The 22,979-nt window shown below is 49.5% G+C and overlaps 1 protein-coding gene across 4 annotated transcripts in view; it reads left to right on the forward strand.

The window, feature by feature from the left end:
• The first annotated feature begins 19 nt into the window (after positions 1 to 19).
• Positions 20 to 22,979, forward strand: part of IQCH (IQ motif containing H) — a 77,841-nt gene continuing 54,881 nt past the window's right edge. For 2 of the 4 annotated variants that reach the window (XM_075575383.1, XM_075575385.1), the window contains exons 1-10: positions 20 to 170; positions 6,505 to 6,627; positions 7,661 to 7,758; positions 9,151 to 9,262; positions 11,637 to 11,756; positions 16,066 to 16,186; positions 17,265 to 17,402; positions 18,081 to 18,298; positions 19,141 to 19,686; positions 21,127 to 21,193. In XM_075575383.1, coding sequence (XP_075431498.1) covers positions 120 to 170; positions 6,505 to 6,627; positions 7,661 to 7,758; positions 9,151 to 9,262; positions 11,637 to 11,756; positions 16,066 to 16,186; positions 17,265 to 17,402; positions 18,081 to 18,298; positions 19,141 to 19,686; positions 21,127 to 21,193 — 1,594 coding nt within the window. In that variant the 5' untranslated portion in view covers positions 20 to 119. Of the gene's footprint in view, positions 171 to 6,504; positions 6,628 to 7,660; positions 7,759 to 9,150; positions 9,263 to 11,636; positions 11,757 to 16,065; positions 16,187 to 17,264; positions 17,403 to 18,080; positions 18,299 to 19,140; positions 19,687 to 21,126; positions 21,194 to 22,979 lie in introns of those variants that run through there. The other 2 variants (XM_075575384.1, XM_075575386.1) reach the window with 2 other exon arrangements.

Here is a 22,979-nt window from a genome sequence, read left to right on the forward strand (position 1 = left end):
CCTCCTGTCTGTGTGTGGATGGTCTGTCCCGCCCCCTCCGCTCTGCTCTCAGTGGTACAGTCCGGAGCGCGTCCCGTTGCCATGGCAGCAGGGCCCGGTCACACGGCCGGAGCAGCAGCATGGCCGGAGCCTCCCGGGGCACGGACAGTGTGGGCCGCCTCCTGGTGCAGGTACAGCCCGCGGTGCCCAGTCCGTAACGCCCGGTGTATCCTGGCACGTGTAGCCCGGAATACTACAAGCAGCAGGAGCGAGAGTGTGTGTGAGAGAGAGTGAGTGTGAGTGAGTGTGAGAGTGTGTGAGTGAGTGTGAGAGTGTGTGTGTGTGAGAGAGAGTGTGAGAGTATGAGTGTGAGAGAGTGTGAGAGTGTGAGTGTGAGTGAGAGAGAGAGAGAGTGAGAGTGTGTGAGAGAGTGTGTGAGAGAGAGTGTGTGAGAGTATGTGTGTGAGTGTGAGTGTGAGAGAGAGTGAGAGTGTGTGAGAGTGTTGAACTATACTATTTATTGTTTATAATTTTGAGCTGTACAATTACATAAATATTTGTGTATATATGTGCATGTGTACTGTATGTGTGCGTGCATATATATATATATATATACACACATACATATTTATACTGTATATATCAAATATTCGAATTCCGGTGTCAGCTCCTTGTGACCTGGTGTCACTTTATCTCCCTGTGCCTAAGGCACCAAAAACATAGATTGTAAGCTCATCTGCGCAGGGAGTGTGTCTGTAACACTCCTATGTGCGGTGTACCACGCGTTATAGTGTAATTGTGACGCGCTTTGTGCCCCATTGGGAGAACAGCGCTATAGCTGTTAGCTATATTCCCACAGCTTGTAAGGAAGCCTCAATACACATGTATGCAGATGACACAATCCTATATGCACACAGCCATAGCCTCTCTGACCTTCAACACATACTTCAGTCTGACTTTTCGAAAACTGGATTTCCCAAAACAAACTGTTTTTAAACACTGACAAGACTGTAACAATGGTGTTTGGGACCAAGACTAAATTCTTAAAGCTTCCAGCGACTGAGCTCCATATTAGAACCAACACTAACACCACCCTAACCCCTGTCACTAGTTTTAAATACCTGGGCATACAGTATGGTTTGACTCCCACTTAACATTTGGGATGCACATTGATACCCTGACAACCAAGACCTATGCCAAACTAGGGGTACTTTACAGGAACAAATCCTCCCTAAGGCCTGGGACCCGCTGCGCCCGGCAGCGCTGGCGGCTGCACGGGCGTTCCCCACCAGCAGGGGAATCCTCCCGAGCCGGTCCCTGTCCCCCCTGGCTGCACAGCACACTACACGCTGTGACGCGTCAGCCGCTACGGGATACAAGAGAATTGTGATCCCTAGCGTCGACGCGTAACGTGGTGTGGCTGTAAGCCAATGGGGAGGGGAGGCTTCGGGAGGAGGAGAGGCTTCGGGGAGCGGGGAGGAGTGTGGAGTGAAAGCAGCGTGAGTGCCTGTCTGTGTGTGTGTCTGAGTGCCTGTCTGTGTGTGTGTATGTGTGTGCCTGAGTGCGTGAGTGCCTGCCTCTGTCTGTGTGTGTGTGTGTGTGTATGAGTGCCTGCGTGTGTGCCTGTCTGTGTGTATGTGCCTGTGCCTGTATGTGTGTGTGTGTGTGTGTTGCTTTACTTACCTTCAATCAGCAGCCCGAGCCGGGGAGGGGGAGGAGAGTAGCGGGTCCCTCCGCTCAAGCCTCGCCCCCCCTCCCGCTCAAGCCTCCCACTCCCGCCCACCTCCCGCTCCGGCTCCCGCTCCCGCTCCCTACAGACCGCATATCGCGGTCTGTGTATGTCAGCGCCCCGCCTGTCTGCAGTGCGGGCGCGCTGACTCTGGGAGCGGGGCCTTAGCCTAAGTCTCCTGGTCAGAAAGCGTATCGCACAGCAGATGCTAATGCCAATTATTGACTATGGAGACATAGTATATGGCACGGCTCCTCAAACCCACCTTAGCAAACTTGACACCCTCTACAATTCAATTTGACATTTTGTTCTCCAATGCAACTACAACACACATCACTGCGAAATGCTCAAAGAACTAGATTGGTCATCACTCGAGTCTAGGCGCAAAGTTCATCTTTCCCGTCTTGCCTTCAAATACTTTTTGGGCAAGCTACCCAGCTACCTGAACAAGCTCCTCACCCCTACCACATGCAGCCCTTATCACCTGAGATCAGACTCCAAAAGACTGTTCATGGTCCCAAGGCTCAACAAAGTATCCGGCCGTTCCTCCTTCTCTTACCGTGCACCCCAAAACTGGAACAACCTACCAGAGACTCTCACATCCACCACCAGTCTAAGTTCTTTCAAATCTAAGGCTGTCTCACATTTTAATCTGGTCTGTAACTGTTACATACGCCCATAACATATATTTTCTTTAACTGTGCATGCAATGTCTTGTATATAATGTATACCCTGTTCATTTATGTAACTGTATTTGTAACCATGTATTATTTGTCTTAACTCTGTGCCCAGGACATACTTGAAAACGAGAGGTAACTCTCAATGTATTACTTCCTGGTAAAATATTTTATAAATAAATAATATGATATAAAGTGTATGTATGTATATGTGTATGTATATGTGTATATATATATATATATAACAACAACAAGACAAACTGCCTGCAACAGACTAAGCAAATAATGAGTACTTAAATTAGTAATATAATAACCACTAATGGTGCTAGGGACTAGACGTAATATAACAATGAAAAGAAAAAGAAAAGCGTCCCAACTCAGCACTCAAGTATACTCAGAACAAATATCAAAGAAAATTATGATTTATTTAACAGCACAAATAATCAAACATAAAATATTAAAACAAACCCTGACATCCTCCTGTGATAGAATATGTATCAGACAGGGGAAATCCCCTATGAAGATACTGATGGACCCCTAATACCCAAGGCAAGGGGAAAAAAGCCTATAAGCACAAAATATATGTAGAACAAGGGGTTAACAATAACCCCTTGAACCTACAAGGCCGGCCTCACCCCTAGTAAATATAAAACCACACAGCAAGCATAGATAGCACATGCACCAAATTGCCTAATACATGCTGATGTCAAATACATATGTTATATACATACACCGTAAATGCAGTTGGTATAATCAAGGCAAACCAGGCGCAGTACCAAAAAGAGACTGTTAGTATGGGATCAACAATGGTTAACAGTTCCCATCAGTTACCATAGTCCATGAGACCATCCATGCCACACTGTGATAGTAAAATGTCCAAAGGGTAAAGATCTTCCAATTGAGGGGTCCATCCGCAGGGGAGTCAGGGAAAAACAAACGCCCCAACACGTGTTTCACCTCCGCTTCACCAGGCACATAGTTACCATAATCCATGAGACCAATCCCCTGATGAAGCGGGGGTGAGGCCGGCCTTGTAGGTTCAAGGGGTTATTGTTAACCCCTTGTTCTACATATATTTTGTGCTTATCGGCTTTTTTCCCCTTGCCTTGGGTATTAGGGGTCCATCAGTATCTTCATAGGGGATTTCCCCTGTCTGATACATATTCTATCACAGGAGGATGTCAGGGTTTGTTTTAATATTTTTTGTATTTTACGTTTGATTATTTGTGCTGTTAAATAAATCATAATTTTCTTTGATATTTGTTCTGAGTATACTGAGTGCTGAGTTGGGACGCTTTTCTTTTTCTTTTCATTGTTATATATATATATATTTGTATAGCTCAGAATGATAAAAATAATAATATATATATACCGCTTTGTTATTGATACTGATATTTGGGGGCATTAGGCGGTTCAGAGAAGATGTAGCATGTGGTCTGATCTCCTTTACCATTTAGTGCACGTTTTGGTAACTTTGTCATTGGGTTGGGACCCGCCATGTTACTGAGAGACCATTCTAATCACAGTCCAATTTCACTGCAGGAGGTTCTGCCCGGGTCCGATTCTGTGCCACTTCCAGCTGCTTTACAGCCATTGCCCCCGCTTATCACCTCACTTACCCCCCTTCTTTAACCATGATTTTGCCCACTGTGCTGTATCGTTTCCCTGTTTGTCCTGTTAGCCGGTGATGGGCACCTTCCTCTGTGAGTTTTTACCCTGACAATTTCCTCCCCCCACTTGCGCTTCAGATATTTCATCTCGTTTTCCTTGGGGTTGCAGTGCATCTCTCGCTCTTCATCCACTCTTGGGGGCTGGCAGTAGGGGTGTGGGGGAGGGAGGCTGGCAGTAGGGCTGCGGGGGGGGCCTGGCAGTAGGGCAGCGGGGGGAGGGGTGCTGGCAGTAGGGGTGCTGGGGGAGAAGGGCTGCAGGCCACCTTGGTTTATACATTGTTACATTATGGTAATATATGTGTGTTACTAATTTTGTATGTGCAGCACCCCCATCCAAAAAATATACGTCCTGCACTTCTGTATCTGCTTCTTTCCATCTCCCTAAAGCAGGAGTGGCAAACTCCAGTCCTCAAGGACCACCAACAGGTCAGGTTGTCAGTGTATCCCTGCTTCAGCACAGGTGGCTCCATCAGTCCCAGCTTCAGCACAGGTGACTCAGTCTTCTGAGCCACTGATTGAGCCACCTGTGCTGAAGCAGGGATATCCTGAAGACCTGTTAGTGGCCCTTGAGGACTAGAGCTGCCCACCCCTGGCATACAGTCTGCCTCCCACTCTCTTTAAGTTGTTCTTGCTTTCATTAGATGTACGTGGATTCACCTTTGCTCTGTCTGGCCTATTGCAGTCTCTGTCCCCACAATGTATTTTCCAGCTCCGGCCCCTCCAGTTTTGGGAGTATGATCTGTTGCTGGGAGCTTGCAATGTATCCGTCGCTAACACCTATTTCTTACAGTTTGTTCTGTGCGTCTCTGCCCGTTTCTTTGTACTATATTACATCATCGGAATCACAAACCACACACATCATTTGACTTATTCATTTATTCTTATTCTCGTTTGTGTTATTCATGATGTTGTCCCATGCATATTCTATTCTTTATTATGTTCATTTGTGACTTTGTCACCGTTTCATGCGCTATTATTTATTATTTAGCACACCTTTCTCCTATTCATATAATAACTTTATTTCATATAGCGCTTTTCTCTCAATGCGCGTCACAATGACAGTATAGTGTGCGGAACGCAGCACATACGATTTTATAGACACAGTCTTTATATGAATAAAGATTAGCACTCTTTTGTGAATCTGGGCCTGAAATCTCAGTCCGGTGTGTGCTGGTCCATCTATTATACTATATAAATAGTAAGTTAATACATCACTGAGAACTATGGTGAGCATATTTGTCCCGGCAAATGCCGCGCATGCCAGAGGCACATCCGCGAACGGTGAGCACTGGCTGCGCATGCGCGATCAAGGTTTGCCGGCCGCTTGCCGATCACGCTTGCGAGGCTGGCAAGCACCAATAGCGCATGCGCATAATCGGCCAGCAAGTGGCGATTGCGCATATGAGGCCAGCGCACAGAAAAAACGGAACAGTGGGCAGAAAAGTCGGGACCCAGGACAAACAGACAAAAACCGGGACTGTCCCGGCTAAACCGGGACATCTGGTCACCCTACCCAGAACAGCAAACATGGACGCAGTCACCAAGTTGAAATGGAGGGAAAAAATGCAGTACCACGCAAGTACGCAGAAAAAGGAAGTGTATTTCGCCCACACAGGAAACCAACGTTTCGGTCCACAAATGGACCTTCATCAGAGAATTTTTTTGTGGACCTAAACATTCGCTTCCCGTGGGTACTAAATACACTTCCTTTTTCTACATTCTGGCTGCATTTTTTCCTCCAGTTCAACTTGGTGACTGCTGCCATGTTTGGACCCAGGTCTTTGTGGGCTTTTTGGACCTAATAGATCTACCTTTATTTGCTATTTTTGTGTTGTGCTGGTATTATACATTACTTGTGATCTAAATTGACTATATATATATATATATATATATATATATATATATATATATATATATATATATATATATATATATATATATATATATATATATATATATATATATAATATATATATATATATACATACATACATATACTGTATACACATACACATTCACATATATATATATATATATATACACACACACACGCACACGCACACGCACACACACACACACACACACACACACACACACGCTGTTTTACAAATGATAAATGATGTGCACTTGCCTTTTCACCCTCACTACTACACAACTCACTGTGAAACTCGTCAGTCGTTCTTTATTTTGAAGCCTGTACGGTGCATCCAGTTTTAAGTTTTTAGAAACACTAGAAAAATTGGGAATTGTTGTTGACAAACACGGTCACTCTGATAAGAACCGACGGTAGGAATTTTACCAACGTAAAATGTATTGTAATTCCTATTCCCGTCGTGTCAGTTTCTAAAGGGTTTCCTAGAAATACAATGATCGTAACGAGTGCGGAAGGGCCAGGGAGCCTGGAGTCTCCTCTAACTCGGGGGCGCGTGTTGGCTTTGAATCCCTGCAGGTTCAGGATGATCTGCACCACTTGAAGAAGAGACTGACGCGCGCCGGCACCGAAGGGAATGGGGAGATTGTGGACATTCACACGCTGGAGACGGCTATTGAAAGGACGGAGCTCGGGTTGAAGGTAAGGCGATGCTTGTTCAGTGCGGGATGGGACATTTGGCCGTGGCCGTCTTGCCACCACAAAGCCTCCGCTGGGGTTTGGGCGCCGAAGGACCCTTCGCCGCTTCCGCTGGAAACTCAGCTGCCGGCCACTTCGCCAATAAAGTAAGTTAATTTAAGGGACTTGAGGGGTTAAGGTAGGGGGTTGTAGGGTAAGAGGCTAGGTTTTTAGGGTAGGGGATTAGGGTAAAGGAAAGGGTTTAGGGTGGGGTATTAGGTTAGGTTTTTAGGGTAGGGGTTAGGCTTTTAGGGTAAGGGAATAGGGTTAATGGTTAGGTTTGTAGGCTAACGGATTTAGGGTAAAGGATTAGGGTTATGGGGTTAGGCTTTTATTGTAGGAGATTGGGGTAAAGGGATTAGGGTAAGGGGTTAGGCTTTTAGGTTAGGAGTTTAGGGTAAATTGTTAGGTTCGTAGGGTAAGGGGGTAATGTAAGTGGTTAGGTTTTTATGGTAGGAGTTTGGGGTAAGGGACTGGGGTAAGGGATTAGGTTTTTAGGGTAAGGGGTTAGGCTTTTAGGGTAGGAGTTTAGAATAAGTGGTTAGGTTTGTAGGGTAAGGGGTTTAGGGTAAGGGCTATGGGTATGGGGTTAAGGTTTTTAGAGTAGCGGGTAGCGTTGATATTAGGGGGTTTTAGGTTAAGGGGTAAGGTTAGGGGCTTACCTTGGTGGCGAAGTGGCCGGCGGAGAGAGATCCCAGCGGTGAGGTAAGTGGCGGCTAAACACTGGCGGAAAATCGGTCGCGGCAAAACGGCTATGACCAAATGTCCTAGGCCGTGTTCAGTGAAAGAATAATGCAGCATTACAGCGGCTCATTCTCCCGGCTGCAAAACGGGAGCGAAAAGTAACAAAGCCGCTGTGTGAAAACATCACAGGTCGCCCTGCTTTCTCAGCTTGTACAAATCGAGGGGGACTTTAAACGTGCAAAACGTGGGATCTGCAAAGTGTGAAGGGGTTAATATAACGAGTCTTTCCTAACGACTTGTATCTCTCCGGCAGAAACACACAGAGAAGTATCTCCATTACATCAACTGCAGCCCAATGACCCTTCCCTACGATGACAACAGAGACAAATATACACCCCATCTGCTGAAATGGTGAGCAGCGCTCCCCCGAGTGTGAGTGAGAGAGTGTGAGAGGCCGTCCAGAAAGCTGCAGGGAATGCCAGATATTGTATAACACTGGAAAGCAGTTATTGATAACTTGTATTTACAAATCATCTATCAATATGTATTTTCCAAGTGATATTGCTAACAGATTCCAGCTAAACTCCCATTGGTGTTTTCCAGTTTCACTCTCTTAACATCTTAATAATAATAATATTTATTACATATAGCGCTGTTCTCCCAATGGGACACAAAGCGCGTCACAATTACAGTATAATGCGCGGTACGCAGCACGTAGGAGTGTTAGGCTAGGTCCCCAGTGCAGCCGGCGGTGCGTGCCAGTCCCTTACCTGCTCCCTGGCTGTCCCCAGTCCCTCCTCGCTCCCAGGCTCACTACGCACTGTGACGCGTCAGCTGGCAGGGGCTACGACCAGTTTGCGATCCCGTGCGGAGACACGTCCCGTGGTGTGGCAGGGAGCCAATCAGAGGCACGGGAGCGAGGGGAGGGGGGGAGAGCGAGAGGTTGGGTGGGAGAAGTCTGCTGAGCTCTGTGTGTGTCACAGAAGCCCGTTTGTGTGTGTGTGTGTGTGTGTATATGTGTGTGTGTGTATATGTGTGTGTGTGTATATGTGTGTGTGTATATGTGTGTGTGTGTATATGTGTGTGTGTTTAGGGGGGTCATGGTTTTTTTTTTTTAGTTTGGCCGGCGTCGTGGCCCCGCCCCTCATCATGGCCACGCCCACACAGCCTATTTTGGCCACGCCTCAGAACACCGCCTGCAGACCGCAGATCGCGGTATAGCACTCTGCATGCGCCGCCAGATCGCAAGGCGGGTGTGCAGGCGTGTGCAGTGGGGCCTCAGCCTTACAGACACAGTCTATACCCAGAAGAGCTTACAATCTATGATTTTGGTGCCTGAGGCACATGGAGATAAAGTGCCGCCCAAGGTCACAAGGAGCTGACACCGGGATTAGAACCAGTTCCCCTGATTCAGTGTCATTGTTATCAGTCAGTGTCTTTACTCACTGAGCCGCGGCTTCTCCCTTGATGTTTCGAATGAAACGCGTTCTGTATTTGACATTATTTGGACTTTTATGGTGTAAGACACCGATTAATATTAGCTTCCACTCTGTCTCCGTCCTCGAAACGCTGACGTCTGTCTGCATTATTACAGCACCCCTGTGTTATCATGAGATTCGACTCCTAACCTGGTTTGTAAGTCTCCATTTTCCATAGAAATGTAGCGATTAGTGTAAGCCAGAATGCCCGGGAGGAGCGCTGGAAAGTACGAACTAGATTTAAATCCGACCAAGGTAACGTTTCCTTTCCGGAGAGGCACCATTCTGCAGGGGCGAGGCTCCATTGTGTTGTATCTCGATACAGGGGACATCAGGTGGATACTCTGAAGCAAACCCAGAAACAGCCTCACACGGATAACAGACTGCAGGTTGCACAGACTCCTGGGACATTCGATCACTTCTCACCCGGAGAGCAGGTCAGAATCTCCAATCCCTTTACTCCTCTTGTTAGAAATCACCAATCAGAACGCAGCGTTCAGCAAAGATCAAAGACCTTAGTTCTAGACCGGGGTGGGGGGGGGGGCTCAACTCCAGTCCTGAAGACCCCCTCAACAGGTGCTCTGCTTCAGCACAGGTGGCTCAGTCAAAAACTGTGCTGAAGCTAAGTTAAGGGGTTAAAGTGCATCAGTCAGAGACTGCAGCACCTGTGCTGAAGCAGTGATATATCCTGAAAACCTGAGGGGGTTCTTGAGGACTGGAGTTGAGCCCCCTGGACTAAGTCATTGACGAGGGGTAATGTGAGAGTGTCTTCTGCAATAATAATACACAATATGTCATCAGTCCTCATGTGTTTGTCACATTTATATCCAATCATGTTATATATCTTTATGTTAAAGCTTTAACATTTCTAACCCAATAAAAAAATGTCAAATCTCCAAGTAGTGTTCGGTGTTAAAGGGTTAAGTTGCTGCCACTTTAGCGCAGCCCCTGCACGTTACCGCACGGCGCTTCCCTGCAATGATAAAACACATGTGGCTGGGGTCACTGAATGTAGCGATGAGCCGCCCTGCTCCGTTCGCCCCGTTCCCCCTCCGGAGAACAGCCCCTCGGCCCGCCAGATGAACACCTCTGACACCTGCTTAAAAATACATATCCTCCGATACAAAAGCTGCACCTCATTCCTTATCCCGGAGTAAGTGCTGCTTTGCCAGCTGTTCCGTACGTCTGGCACGCTGGCAGTAACACCGTTATTATTAACTGGTTGTGGGATCCAGCTGGGAAATTGCCACCTTCTATCCCTCAAACAAGGTAAACCTCAGTCGGCGCAATAAAACGTACGCCATGATTCAGCCGAGCTGTGCTAGTTATAGCAGCGGCACGGGGCATGTCACGTACTTTCTAACGCCCAATCTCTGCTTTATCGCCAGGCGTGGGAGGTAGCTGCAAAACGCAAAGGTTATTGTTCATGCAGGTAGGTCAGGGGCGGACAACTTCAGAGCTACCAACAGGTCAGGTTTTCAGGATATCCCTGCTTCAGCACAAGTGGTGCAGCCGACGACTGAGCCACTGACTAAGCCACCTTTGCTGAGGCAGGGATATCCTGAAAACCTGACCTGTTGGTGGCCCTTGAGGACTGGAGTTGCCCGCCCCTGATCACCTTTATTGAAAACGAAGCCACCAATCGATTCGTTCTCCTATGATCGATCAGTAAAGATCCAGGACTCACTAAATGGCTGCTTTCCATTTTTCAATCAATCCTTCAGTCAGTGTAACTCAGCAGCTACAATGTATTCTTATATTACTAAGGTAACATTATTTATTGTTACAGCTTCCAGCTCAAACTGCTGGGAACATTGGCAACACATAATCACAGACAGGAAAGTGTAATAAAGATCTTGCACTGCAGGGGAGGTGGCTAAAGCATGCTGTAGAAATCACAGGATGCTCAATATATTAAAACTCATTAAAAATGGCATTAAGAGTGGGGGGGGTGTGTGTGTGGGGGGAACAGTCACTATTATCTAATACTACAGAACTCATTTATTTTAAAAAAAAAACGTATAAGATTTCACACGTTTAAGGGAGGGGAGCGCCCACTTGCTCGCGCGCCCCCCTTTCCTTACGGCTGCGTCATATGACGCCGCGGGGTCACATGACGTGACGTCACGTGACCCCGTTGTCATGGAGACGTGCGTGTGACGTCACTCCGCATGACACCGTGGCGTCATTTGCCATGGCGACGCGTCACAGCAGCCATCAGAATCAAGGTCAGTTAAGGTTGCAAAGGTCTCACGCGATCCCCCGGCATTTAATTTAAAGGCCATGGGGAAGAGCGCGCGGCCTCTGCAACCGCCCGCACCCCCCCCCCCCAAAAAAATCCTGCGCCCCCCACTTTGCGCACCGCTGCTTTAAGGTATCGGTGAGCGATTTGGGGAGTGATTAGAGGATGTATCAGCACAGTATTACAATGGGACATATCACAGCGTGAGTCTGTAACTACCATGCCGCCCTTTCTCATTCTCTTTGCATCCGCTAAATCCGCCAGGTCTGAGCTGGCATTAATCGCTGTGCCCACGAGACCCGCGCCAGACGGAGGAAACTCTGATAACAAGCGGCTTAGTGTCGAGGAGCAAATTGTGTCACTTCACACATTTGACCCAAATGTCAGCTTGACAGCAATCCGACACTTCAGTTTGACCCCGGCACAAATACGGGCTTGAGGTTATGTCACGCAGTGAAGTGGGGGGGCGCGTGCTGCTTGTGTCTGTGTTATTGGTGGGGGTTGGGGTTCAGTGTGTACTGCATGCATTTCTGTTTTCTGGTGGGTCACGGGGTCCTTGTTTGTTACAGCACAAGTTGTCCCTGAGCACACGCATCATGCACAATCCTGAAAATATCACCAACCGCGAACTACTCAGCCAGAACTTTGGGATCAGTTTGCCGCTGATCAACTGCAGGCAGAATACATTTGTAAGTTTTCCTAGGTCTTCTTTTTTTTTTTTTTTAGTGCTTTTGCTCTTTTCTTCACTCGTACCGTCCCCACGAGCACCCTCCCCTGTGCCAGAAAACCCGCCCCCATATTCATAGTTTGTGGTGGTGTTCCAATTATACAGAGCATCATTGGTACTTTACTGTGAAACCTACATTGTTACTTTGTACCTAATGAGCTTTGTTATCATTCTTAGAAGGCTGAAGCTCAGTATCGCTGCTTTTCTATGACACATTGGAGGAGAGTCAATAAACCCCCAATAATGTGTACTGCAGGTGGGTCCCGCGTTTACTGCCATACAAATCAATGACGGCGAACGCCAGATCGGAGCTTAGTGAATCATGGTGTTTGTGTTCTCTTAATGATCACTGACAGTGATTAGCTGTAAATGCTGTCCCAGAATCCCTCCTCTCGGCACGCCGTGTCCGATCATTTACCCAATTGTTAAAATGGTATTCCCTGCTGAAAAAAAATAATAAATGCAAATTCTGTAGCGATACCGGGCAGTTAAACTGTAAGCTCTGCGGGCCAACGATTCTCTTCTCCGTGGGGTTTATTTCGCTCGTATCGTATACTGTCACATGTCTCTGGATCTTGCAATTCCAGTGCACAGCACCGCATACACAGCCGGTACTGCACAAGAACCTCTGTTCTCCTGTCTGGGGGGTATTCATTGTAATCAAAGGGATGTTTTCAGCGGGATGTGTAGAGTTTGGGAGGGGAGGGGAGATGTAAAGTTGGGAGCTGATTGGAGTTAGCGTTCCTTACACCTAGAATCTGGGGACGTAATGATATGCTCCATGTGGGATGACGGGAAGAGTAGGATTCTGCTAGTAAACAAATTAATCTTTGCAAAGGTCACCATTTGTTGTAAGTTTGTATCCAGCGCTTGTCATGTGGAGTGGGAGATTGGCTGTCATCTCGCTATGCAGGGGCGCACGGCGAGCCGCGGATACTGCTGCTCTACCTCTCAGAAGTCCCTGGAAACAGCTCTGCGCCTGCTTGCAATGCCATGGACGGCTGCCTTACATCTGTCTCTGGACAGGAAGCGAGGGGCACCTCTGAATTCCAATAAGATGGGGCCGCGCTTTTCTGCCTGGCCCTCTGCCCACGTGCGAAGCGTTAGGCAGAATGAGCCAGCACGTCTCTCTCTCCCCCCCCCCCCCCTACCCCCTCATCTCATCTTCCTCCTCTCCCTCCCTTGTGAACCGCTGCTGTCTCCCGCTTTGCAAAACAGATGTGGCGTCTGCAAAAGTTCTGCATGCGTTCTCTCCCACACCTGCCGCGTACATTATCTGTCATGGTCCAGGGACTAAAGTAGGAGAGGTTCGGGGGCGGGGGGGGGGGAAGCTCTGCAGCCAGGTGACATTGTATTAGGACAGTTCTGATTGGAAGAGGGAGACTTTGTTGAAAGGAAAGGAAATAGAGCACTATTAAAGGTCTAAGTGCCATGAAAGCAAAAATGTAATACAAAAATGAAGGGATAACTATTATCCAAACATATACAAAATACAGTGAAATAAAACACAGGTGTAATCAGCTGTATCTAATAGCCTATGCTGAAGTAAAGTCCCATAGAAAAATCAGATGGTGAAATCTTATCTGTGATGAAAGAAGTGGTTCCGATTTTCAGATAAAGCCAGAGGTCTCAGGCGTGTGCTGCTCTCAGGCCTGTGCTGCTCTCAGGCCTGTGCTGCTCTCAGGCCTGTGCTGCTCCCAGGCCTGTGCTGCTCTCAGGCCTGTGCTGCTCTCAGGCCTGTGCTGCTCTCAGGCCTGTGCTGCTCTCAGGCCTGTGCTGCTCTCAGGCCTGTGCTGCTCTCAGGCGTGTGCTGCTCTCAGGCGTGTGCTGCTCTCAGGCGTGTGCTGCTCTCAGGCCTGTGCTGCTCCCAGGCCTGTGCTGCTCCCAGGCCTGTGCTGCTCCCAGGCCTGTGCTGCTCCCAGGCCTGTGCTGCTCTCAGGCGTGTGCTGCTCTCCGGGGGAGGTTTTCCGCTCCTCCTTTAGTACACGTAAGGCTGCGGCCAGGGTGGGAGAGCGCTGTGACGTCAGGCACTGGACTTTTCATGGCCAGCAAGTTGCGCGCTCGAGGGGGCGTCAGGGAGCTCGGCTTTCACGTCACGGACCTGGCTCGCCCTCATTGGGCGAACTGCTCACGTGACGCATCGGCGAGCAGCCAAATCAAATTTGGTTGTCTCGCCAAGCAGGTAAGCGCCGTGCTTGCTCACGCTGGCCGCACACATTGCGGCAATGTGTTTCATCGCGGCCAGCGTGAGCTTGCCCGCCCGCTCTGCGGCACCCTGGCCGAGGCCTTAGGAAGGAAAGACGAGAGCGCACAAAACACCCATAGAAAAGTGCAGTTTTACTAAAAAAGCACATGGTTTTCCACTCGCATGGTGTCCATAAACAAAAACCTTCACACCTTTTAAGGGGAAGTGTGGCGCCCACTCCGGGGGGTCCTGTAACATCCCATGGTACCCGGATCCTTGTGTTTGTGTCTGCTGCTGTGTACTCCGTCGGTGCAGACGCTGCTGTGACGTCACCTGCTGTGCGATCGATCGCCTCAGCAATGTTTAGACAGCCGGAGGGACCTGGACTTGACCTCAGGAATTGGGGTACTTTAGGGGACACGTCCAACCCTGGCAGTGTCCCCTGAAGTCTGGTTGGGAGACTTTGTTGAAGTTTGGGGCACCAGTGATGCAGAGAGTGCGTGTGACTGTATTCCGAGGAGTGGGGCCGCCTTCCAGTGAGGGAATCGCTGGCTCAAGAAGCTTACTATCTAAACGGTATGTTGGGAGACTTGGCCCTGGTTAATCACACTGCAACAGATAATGTTGCTTTCACTCCAATTCCACTCAGTGGGACGTGTGTCCTTGCTCCTTAACATATGGAATACGGTTTAGAAAAAAGAGGCGTGAGCATAAATCTGCTGCTGACATTTATTATCACACCTCCCCTTTGAAAAAGAACGAGGTGTCGCGCGAAACGTACGTCGGGGTCAAGTGACGTCATATCCCTGCTTCAGCACAGGTGGCTCGATCAGTCCCTGCTTGGGCAGAGGTGGCTCAATCAGTGGCCCAGTCTTTGACCGAGCCTCTGATTGAGCTACCTGTGCCGAAGCCTGAATATCCTGAAAATCTGACCTGTTGAGGGGGCTTGAGGACTGGAGTTGAGCCCCCCTGACATACAGAGTAGTAATAAAGGTCGGTGCATTAGGTTTCTAGTTCATGGCAAAGAGACTTAGGCCCCGTTCATAGTGCGTGTGACGGTGAGAACAACAGACCGTACCTCTATGAGGCCGGCCATAGAGCGAGCGATGAAGCGCGGCAGCGGTTTCAGGAGACCAAGGATGTGGTTTGTCACGTGACAGCCGGGTCACGCGAGCAGTTCAGCCAATGAGGGCGAACCAGCCTCGTGACGTTACGGCCACGCCTCCCCGTCACGAGCGATCTCGGTTCACAGATCGCTCGGGCGACAGGCGCATGCGACGCCATGTGCTCCGTCGCGCGCCCAGAATAACTGCGGCCTAGGGGGGAGATTCACTAAGCTTTGATGAGGGGTATCAGAGCTTAAACCAATGATCAGTGACCCAGCGATATTAGGTTCCCCTTGGCACTTGAGTGTACGCAGTGCACGGCCACGTCCTCCCTGACGGAAGAAACTCTACTTTGCTGTCTTCGTTGAAACTGTTGCATGCCCATCCAGGACAATGTCAGGGAGTACCTACCATTATCTATGCTGTCTCACTTACAAGTTATGATCCAGCTCTAGGGATTTATTCACCGGCTATTTGGGGGTTTGGCTGATCCCGTTGGAGATCTTCTCAGACATCCCCATATTTTATTGGTGGTTGGTTGGTTAACCCTATATAAGAGCATAAAATCATCAAGACTATTATACCTTGGATGAATCTACACCGGATTGGTTACACTTACCCTTCGATGCATATTTTCATATCTATATAACAGTGCCTACTCACATGCTCTTGAGCTCTGTTTTTGGGAGGCTTCTCTCCACTCGTCTTAAACCAATGGTAACTGCTATACAAATGAATGGCAGTTAACGTGGCATGGAACTCAGATCGCTCTTATCTGAGCCCTAGTGAATCCTGGTCTAAGTGCTTTAGCAGAGGGTGTTGAAGACATTTGGGTTTTCCGATGATACTTGAAGGTGATGGAAAGGCAGTTCCGTAGGTATGCAGGAATTTAACTCGCAGCCATGTGTATTGAACACTAACTCCTCCACTGTGTGGGAGCCTGGCTCTTCTGTGTATTAGATGGTTCTTTTTGCCTACAGGTGCCTCTTGAGAAGATAGCCAGAGGCACAACGGTCAGTCACCTCTCTGTGTTACCCGTCTCACACCGCATGGACGCCTCTCTCCCACCACCCCCATTGCACGAAAAAGACATGCAGAAAGGTGAGAGACGAGGAGACGGGCACACCCACCACATCTCGTCCTCCGTGACCGAACAGGGGTGATACTCCATACTACTTACTACCTCTTCTCTCCTCTTTAGTTCCCATGACCTGTGTCAATGTAAAATGTTTTAGAAACCATGTATAAAGACATCCCATCTGTACTAAGGGGTCTCCTGCCTGAAGACCCCTTTTGGTGCTGGAAGACTCCTTCCAGTCTGTTGACTTCAATGGAATGGAAGGGGTCTTCCAACTCCGAAACATGTCTTGTGACAAATGACTGATTATTAAATATGGCCCATAGCCCCTCTTATTTTTAATAATGATTGGGCCTGCTTGCAGTTGAGCACAGAACCACTAACACTATTCTTCAATTAAGGACATATTTACATTTAGCAAATCCTCTGTCGGAGAAAGAAGCAGAGGAGGAATGGGATGCAGACCAATGGCGCCATTGAGGTGCAGAATGGGAGAGAGCGCAATGGTAGATAAGGAGGTCGTGAGCTGAAGCTGGAAGAAGCCCATCTTCACTGATCCAGTTGTAGAGGGGAGGCCAACGGCAGTCCTAAAGGGACACCAACAGGTATGATTTTCAGGATATCCCTGCTTCAGCACAGGTGGCTCAGTTGAAGGAGGAGCCACTGTTTGAGCCACCAGTGCTGAAGCAGGGACATCCTGAACACATTATCTGTTGGTGGCCATTGAGGACTGCCATTGGCCACTCCTGCAGTAGATCCATGGAACAACCTTGTGGAGTTTAATATAGTAAAGGAGTTCAAACCTTCTTGGGCTAATCACAGTGATACCTACGTTACATGGGGTCTGAGGCTTAGCAGCTGAGGATAATGGGCACGCCAATGGTGCCAAGTGTTCCCGATCTGCCATCAATGTGTTCCCGCCTCCAGCTTCACTTCCTCCTGTTACTTATTTACACTTTTTTTTAAGCGTATTGGTTACATGAGGGGGGGACGGGCCCTGTGTTCCTGGCTCGTATCCTCACAGGAGGGTCCCTGCATGTGATGGGTGTAACGGTGCACGATCACAGACCTTACATTGGTAACCCTGCTCCTATTCCTCAGGTATCCTCAGCCTGCTGCAGCGAGGCCTCATACCGCCGGCAGCACATCTCACGCTGGTCCCTCCCCCTGTGTTACCCCGCGCTCTGCCCCTACACGGTGCCAAGAATCAGAGTGCAGCCGCCACTGCACCGGGCCCAGGTGAGAGGAAGGACAGTTCATTAGTGCTGGCCCTAAGTCTAATTGTATGTACATATGTATTGTATGTCTTTATTTATATAGCACCATTAATGTACATAGCGCTTCACAGCAGTAATACATGGGATAATCATACAAATAACAGATAATACAAATAACACATAATGGGAAGAAGCACATCAGACATAAAAGTAACATTTAGGAGGAGTCCCTGCTCTGAAGAGCTTACAATCGAATTGGGTGGTAGGAAAAACGTACAGAGACAGTAGGAGTGCGTTCTGGTAAGGGCATTTGCAAGGGGCCATGGTTTATGTATGAGGTGTAACTTATCAGCCGCAGAGCTACTCATGCTTCCTTACAGAGGTGGGTCTTATAGGTGGATAGAGAGAGTGCTCGTCGGGTATTGAGGGGAAGGGCTTTGCAGAGGTGCGGGGCAGTCAGTGAGAAAGGTTTAAGGCGGGAGAGGGCTTTCGATACAAAGGGGGTAGAGAGAAGACATCCTTCAGCAGAACGCAGGAGCCGGGATGGTGCATAGCGAGAAATTAGGGCTGAGATGTAAGGAGGAGCAGAAGAGTGTAGAAGAGTGCAGATAATCTTTTGACATGTCATACGGTAACTACATGAGCTGCGTTACAATGAGATATTTACACCCTGGACGTCTGCCCTTTTCCATTGATACAGGAAGGGACCCTCTCAAGTTGGCAGAATGTCCCCCCGAAGGAGAGAGTGACCGGGAGCCAGCGGACAGCCAAACCCAGCCGTCCAGCAACCAGCTCCAGGGAGATGGGGACATGACCCCTTATCCATCCACGTGCCACACATTGTCCGTCAAAAGGGAATGGACACCTGTAACTGTGACAGCCAGAGACCAGGAGAGCAGAGCCTCTTCCCCTGCACAGGTACAGCTGACTCCATGACACCCCCACGTGCAGATCCTTAGCTGCATGTTTGCACCAGTGAACCCCGGTTTATCCAGCAGTTGAGGTTCTTCATGAGGAGGTGATACTTTCTAATAAACTAAAGAAAATTGTTTCATAGATGTAAGTGTAGCTAGCGTACAGAGCTTTCCAAGAGGCCTCTCCTTCATGTGTACAGAGCTTTCCAAGGGACCTCTTCTTCATGTGTACAGAGCTTTCCAAGGGACCTCTTCTTCATGTCTACAGAGCTTTCCAGGAGGCCTCTCCTTTATGTGTACAGAGCTTTCCAAGAGGCCTCTTCTTCATGTGTACAGAGCTTTCCAGGAGGCCTCTCCTTCATGTGTACAGAGCTTTCCAGGAGGCCTCTCCTTCATGTGTACAGAGCTTTCTAAGAGGCCTCTCCTTCATGTGTACAGAGCTTTCCATACCTCACAGGTCTTTTCTTCACGTGTATAGAGCTTTCTAAACATCACAGATGTCTCTTTTTCACTTGCACAGAGCTTTGCAAACTTTACAGGTCTCTTTTTTATGGGCACAGAGCTTTCCAGACCTCAGCTGTCTGTTTTTCACAAGTACAGCGTTTTCCAAACCTCACAGGTCTCTTCTTCATGTGTACAGGGCTTTCTAAACCTTGCTGATCTTTTCTTCACGTGTACAGAGCCTTTCTAAACCTCACAGGTCTCTTCTTCACGTGTACCGAGCTCCAAACCTCACAGGTCTCTGGAGACCTACACATGATGAGTGACGGACCTGGGAGGGTTTTTTGGGGGGACAGACAAGCTCCACTTTGCAACTTTTGATACACACCCCTCTTCCTCTTTCAGCAGGAACCGCGGGCACTGACTAGTCTCCGTTCTCCCACCGGTCAGTGCTTTACCGTGCACAATGGCGTCATAGACCCCGAGGCTGCAGACTTTGCGGCCTTCAAACAGCATTACTGCCTGTCCTGGGGCAGCTTCCTGTCCTTCCTGGGGAAACTGCAGAAGCTGCTGCAGGATTATGCTGTGCCCACCGCCCTGGTGAAGGGCGAGAAGCTGAGGGCAGCCGTGCTGGACCTGGAGCTTGGCATCACCCCCTCGACTACCCGGCTTCTGTCAGTGCTAGGGAACAGAAGCTGGGTGCGGAGATTCATCAGCCAGCCAGGGCAGCGCTACAGAGGTAGAGGGGGCATGGAGGTGGCAGCGGCGAGGATCCAGGCGGTGTGGCGAGGGCACCGGGACCGCGCAGCATACCTGAAGTACCGTCGGCAGCAGTGGGCGGCTGGGGTGATTGTGATAACGTGGCTCCTGTACGTGCAGAGATCTCGTGTCCGGAAGACGCTGCAGGAATCCAGGGAGCGGCAGCTGCAGAACTCCCGTGTCCGAACCAAGGTGGGAGGGACAGACTGGCAGTGTCACTGTGTCACCCTGCGGGCGGAGGGACAGACTGGCAGTGTCACTGTGTCACCCTGCGGGGGGAGGGACAGACTGGCAGTGTGACTGTGTCACCCTGCAGTGGGAGGGACTGACTGACAGTGTCACGGGGTCACCCTGCAGGGGTGGGGACAGACTGGCAGTGTCACTGGGTCACCCTGCGGGGGGAGGGACAGACTGGCAGTGTCACTGGGTCACCCTGCAGTGGGAGGGACTGACTGGCAGTGTCACTGGGTCACCCTGCGGGGGGAGGGACAGACTGGCAGTGTCACTGGGTCACCCTGCGGGGGGAGGGACTGACTGGCAGTGTCACTGGGTCACCCTGCGGGGGGAGGGACAGACTGGCAGTGTCACTGGGTCACCCTGCGGGGGGAGGGACAGACTGGCAGTGTCACTGGGTCACCCTGCGGGGGGAGGGACAGACTGGCAGTGTCACTGTGTCACCCTGCGGGGGGAGGGACAGACTGGCAGTGGGACTGTGTCACCCTGCAGTGGGAGGGACAAACTGGCAGTGTCACTGTGTCACCCTGCGGGGGGAGGGACAGACTGGCAGTGTCACTGTGTCACTCTGCGGGTGGAGGGACAGACTGGCAGTGTCACTGTGTCACCCTGTGGGGGGGACAGACTGGCAGTGTCAGTGTCACCCTGCGGGGGGAGGGACAGACTGGCAGTGTCACTGGGTCACCCTGCAGTGGGAGGGACAAACTGGCAGTGTCACTGTGTCACTCTGCGGGTGGAGGGACAGACTGGCAGTGTCACTGTGTCACCCTGCGGGGGAGGGACAGACTCCACAGGGTTATTCATTAAATTGTAGCTGAATGAATAACCACCCACAGGTGTCGTGTCGCAGTCACTGTGTGTTGGAGGTACTGGGGCAGACTGCACAGGTCGTAGGTCAGCTGTGTATTTTTGTGTTACCCTGCAGTGGTAGGGAGAAAGTGGATGTGCTGTTGACGCAAGTACCGAATCACACATCACCTGTCTGGTAGAGGGGTTAAACACCCCCAAAGCGCCTCTCTCCTGTCATTGCTCCGTCAGGAAGTATTTAAGACGGCCTTTTTAATTAGTGCTCACCATTTCATTTATATTTGCATTACCCCCACCACACACTTTCCGTGTTCTCCTTAATTCATATTCTTTTAATTAAAGCGAGCACGGCCTTAATCTCCCCTCGCCAGCCGCATCATGCAGCCTCCTAATTAAATTAATTGGGGGGTGGGGGGGGAGGGGGGAGATGTTTTTAAAGCATATAATTAAATCAATTAATATAATTTAAGCTTGGATTAACCGTACAGCAGGATGAAGGAAGAAAGCTTAAGACCCCCCTCCCTCGCCCTCCCAGATAAGTGCGTTCCAGACTGCCTCTCTCACTCATTGCTCTTCCTCTTGATTTTTTAGCATCTGGCATCCAACTGGAATCACATCATGGCTTGCAGGAGGAGCATTATCCATGTCCCATCATTAGGTACCGAGCTCTTAGCCTCCAGATCCATCAGCCACCTCTATTACCCAGCACATTACGCTTCTCTGATTGAGTTCAGCGCGGGGACCTTCTCTTATTCAGATGGGTCTCTGCAGGAAAATGTTCTCGACATGATGAGAGTGGTAATACGAGGCCCTCACTGGAAGCGGCGTTTAATTCGGGGAGTTAAACAAATAAACTCATTACGGGATGTGGGGATAAAGGCGGGAGATGAGCAGCGGAGGGGCCATTCCCTTTAATTCGCTTTTCATCTGTGTGAAATGAGTTAAGAAACTTGTGTGTGTGTGTCACAGCATGGGGCTGTGTAACCGTGTGTAGGACTGTATGTGTGTGTGTGTGTGTGTCACAGCATGAGGCTGTGTAACCGCGTGTAGGACTGTATGTGTGTGTGTGTGTCACAGCATGGGGCTGTGTAACCGCGTGTAGGACTGTATGTGTGTGTGTGTCACAGCATGGGGCTGTGTAACCGCGTGTAGGACTGTATGTGTGTGTGTGTGTCACAGCATGGGGCTGTGTAACCCCGTGTAGGACAGTATGTTTGTGTGTCCGTACGCGCCCACGTGTGTGTGTCACAGCATGGGGCTGTGTAACCCCGTGTAGGACAGTATGTTTGTGTGTCCGTAGGCGCCCACGTGTGTGTGTCACAGCATGGGGCTGTGTAACCGCGTGTAGGACAGTATGTTTGTGTGTGTGTGTCACAGCATGGGGCTATGTAACCGCATGTAGGACAGTATGTGTGTGTGTCACAGCATGGGGCTGTGTAACCGCGTGTAGGACAGTATGTGTGTGTGTGTGTGTCATAGCATTGGGCTGTGTAACCGCGTGTAGGACAGTATGTTTGTGTGTGTGTCACAGCATGGGGCTGTGTAACCGCGTGTAGGACAGTATGTTTGTGTGTGTGTGTCACAGCATGGGGCTATGTAACCGCGTGTAGGACAGTATGTGTGTGTGTCACAGCATTGGGCTGTGTAACCGCGTGTAGGACAGTATGTTTGTGTGTCCGTATGCGCTCCCGTGTGTGTGTGTAACCACGTGTAGAACAGTGTGTGTACTTATGCGCCTACGTGTGTCTGTGTGTGTAACCGCGTGTATAAGGGTATGTTTGTGTGCCGTATACGCCCACGTGTGTTTTTGTAACCGCGTGTGTAAGAGTATGTTTGTGTGTCCGTATGCGCCCACGTGTGTGTGTGTAACCGCGCCTAGAACAGTATGTTTGTGTGTCGGCATGTAGGTCTGTATGTATCCGTGTGTATAACAGTATGTTTGTGTGTCTATATGCGTCTACGTGTGTGTGTAACTATATGTGACGGTGTTTACGCATGCGTTTTTAACTGCACCTGTGTGTGTCTATTTGCTCAGATATTTGTGTCTGTATTTTTGCACATGACTGTGGATGTGAATAGCTTTGTGTCTGTGTGTGTCTGTCTGCGCATAAGTCTTGTACTGTGTATGTGTGTTTGTGTAGCACTTTGTGTGTGTCTCTGCGCGTGTGCCCGGCTCTGTGCGTACCCGTTCCTGTACCTCTGTCTGTGAGTACTGCAATGTGCTCACACACTCGCCTCCTGGAACCTGCGTCCCGGGCCCCTCTCATCCCATCACCGCCTTGATACCATCGCTCTGGGTTATTGCTTGTACACTGTTTTTAATCAAATGTGCAGTCAAAATGATAAGCTACATTGTCGGAAATTATTTAGTTCTAATTACCAGCAGATGGCCTGCTTTATCTGCACCTAGGGCGCCCGAGCAAAAGGAAATGCTGTGTGAACAA

Source organism: Ascaphus truei, chromosome 18 (assembly GCF_040206685.1).
Source record: "Ascaphus truei isolate aAscTru1 chromosome 18, aAscTru1.hap1, whole genome shotgun sequence".
Taxonomy (NCBI): domain Eukaryota; kingdom Metazoa; phylum Chordata; class Amphibia; order Anura; family Ascaphidae; genus Ascaphus; species Ascaphus truei.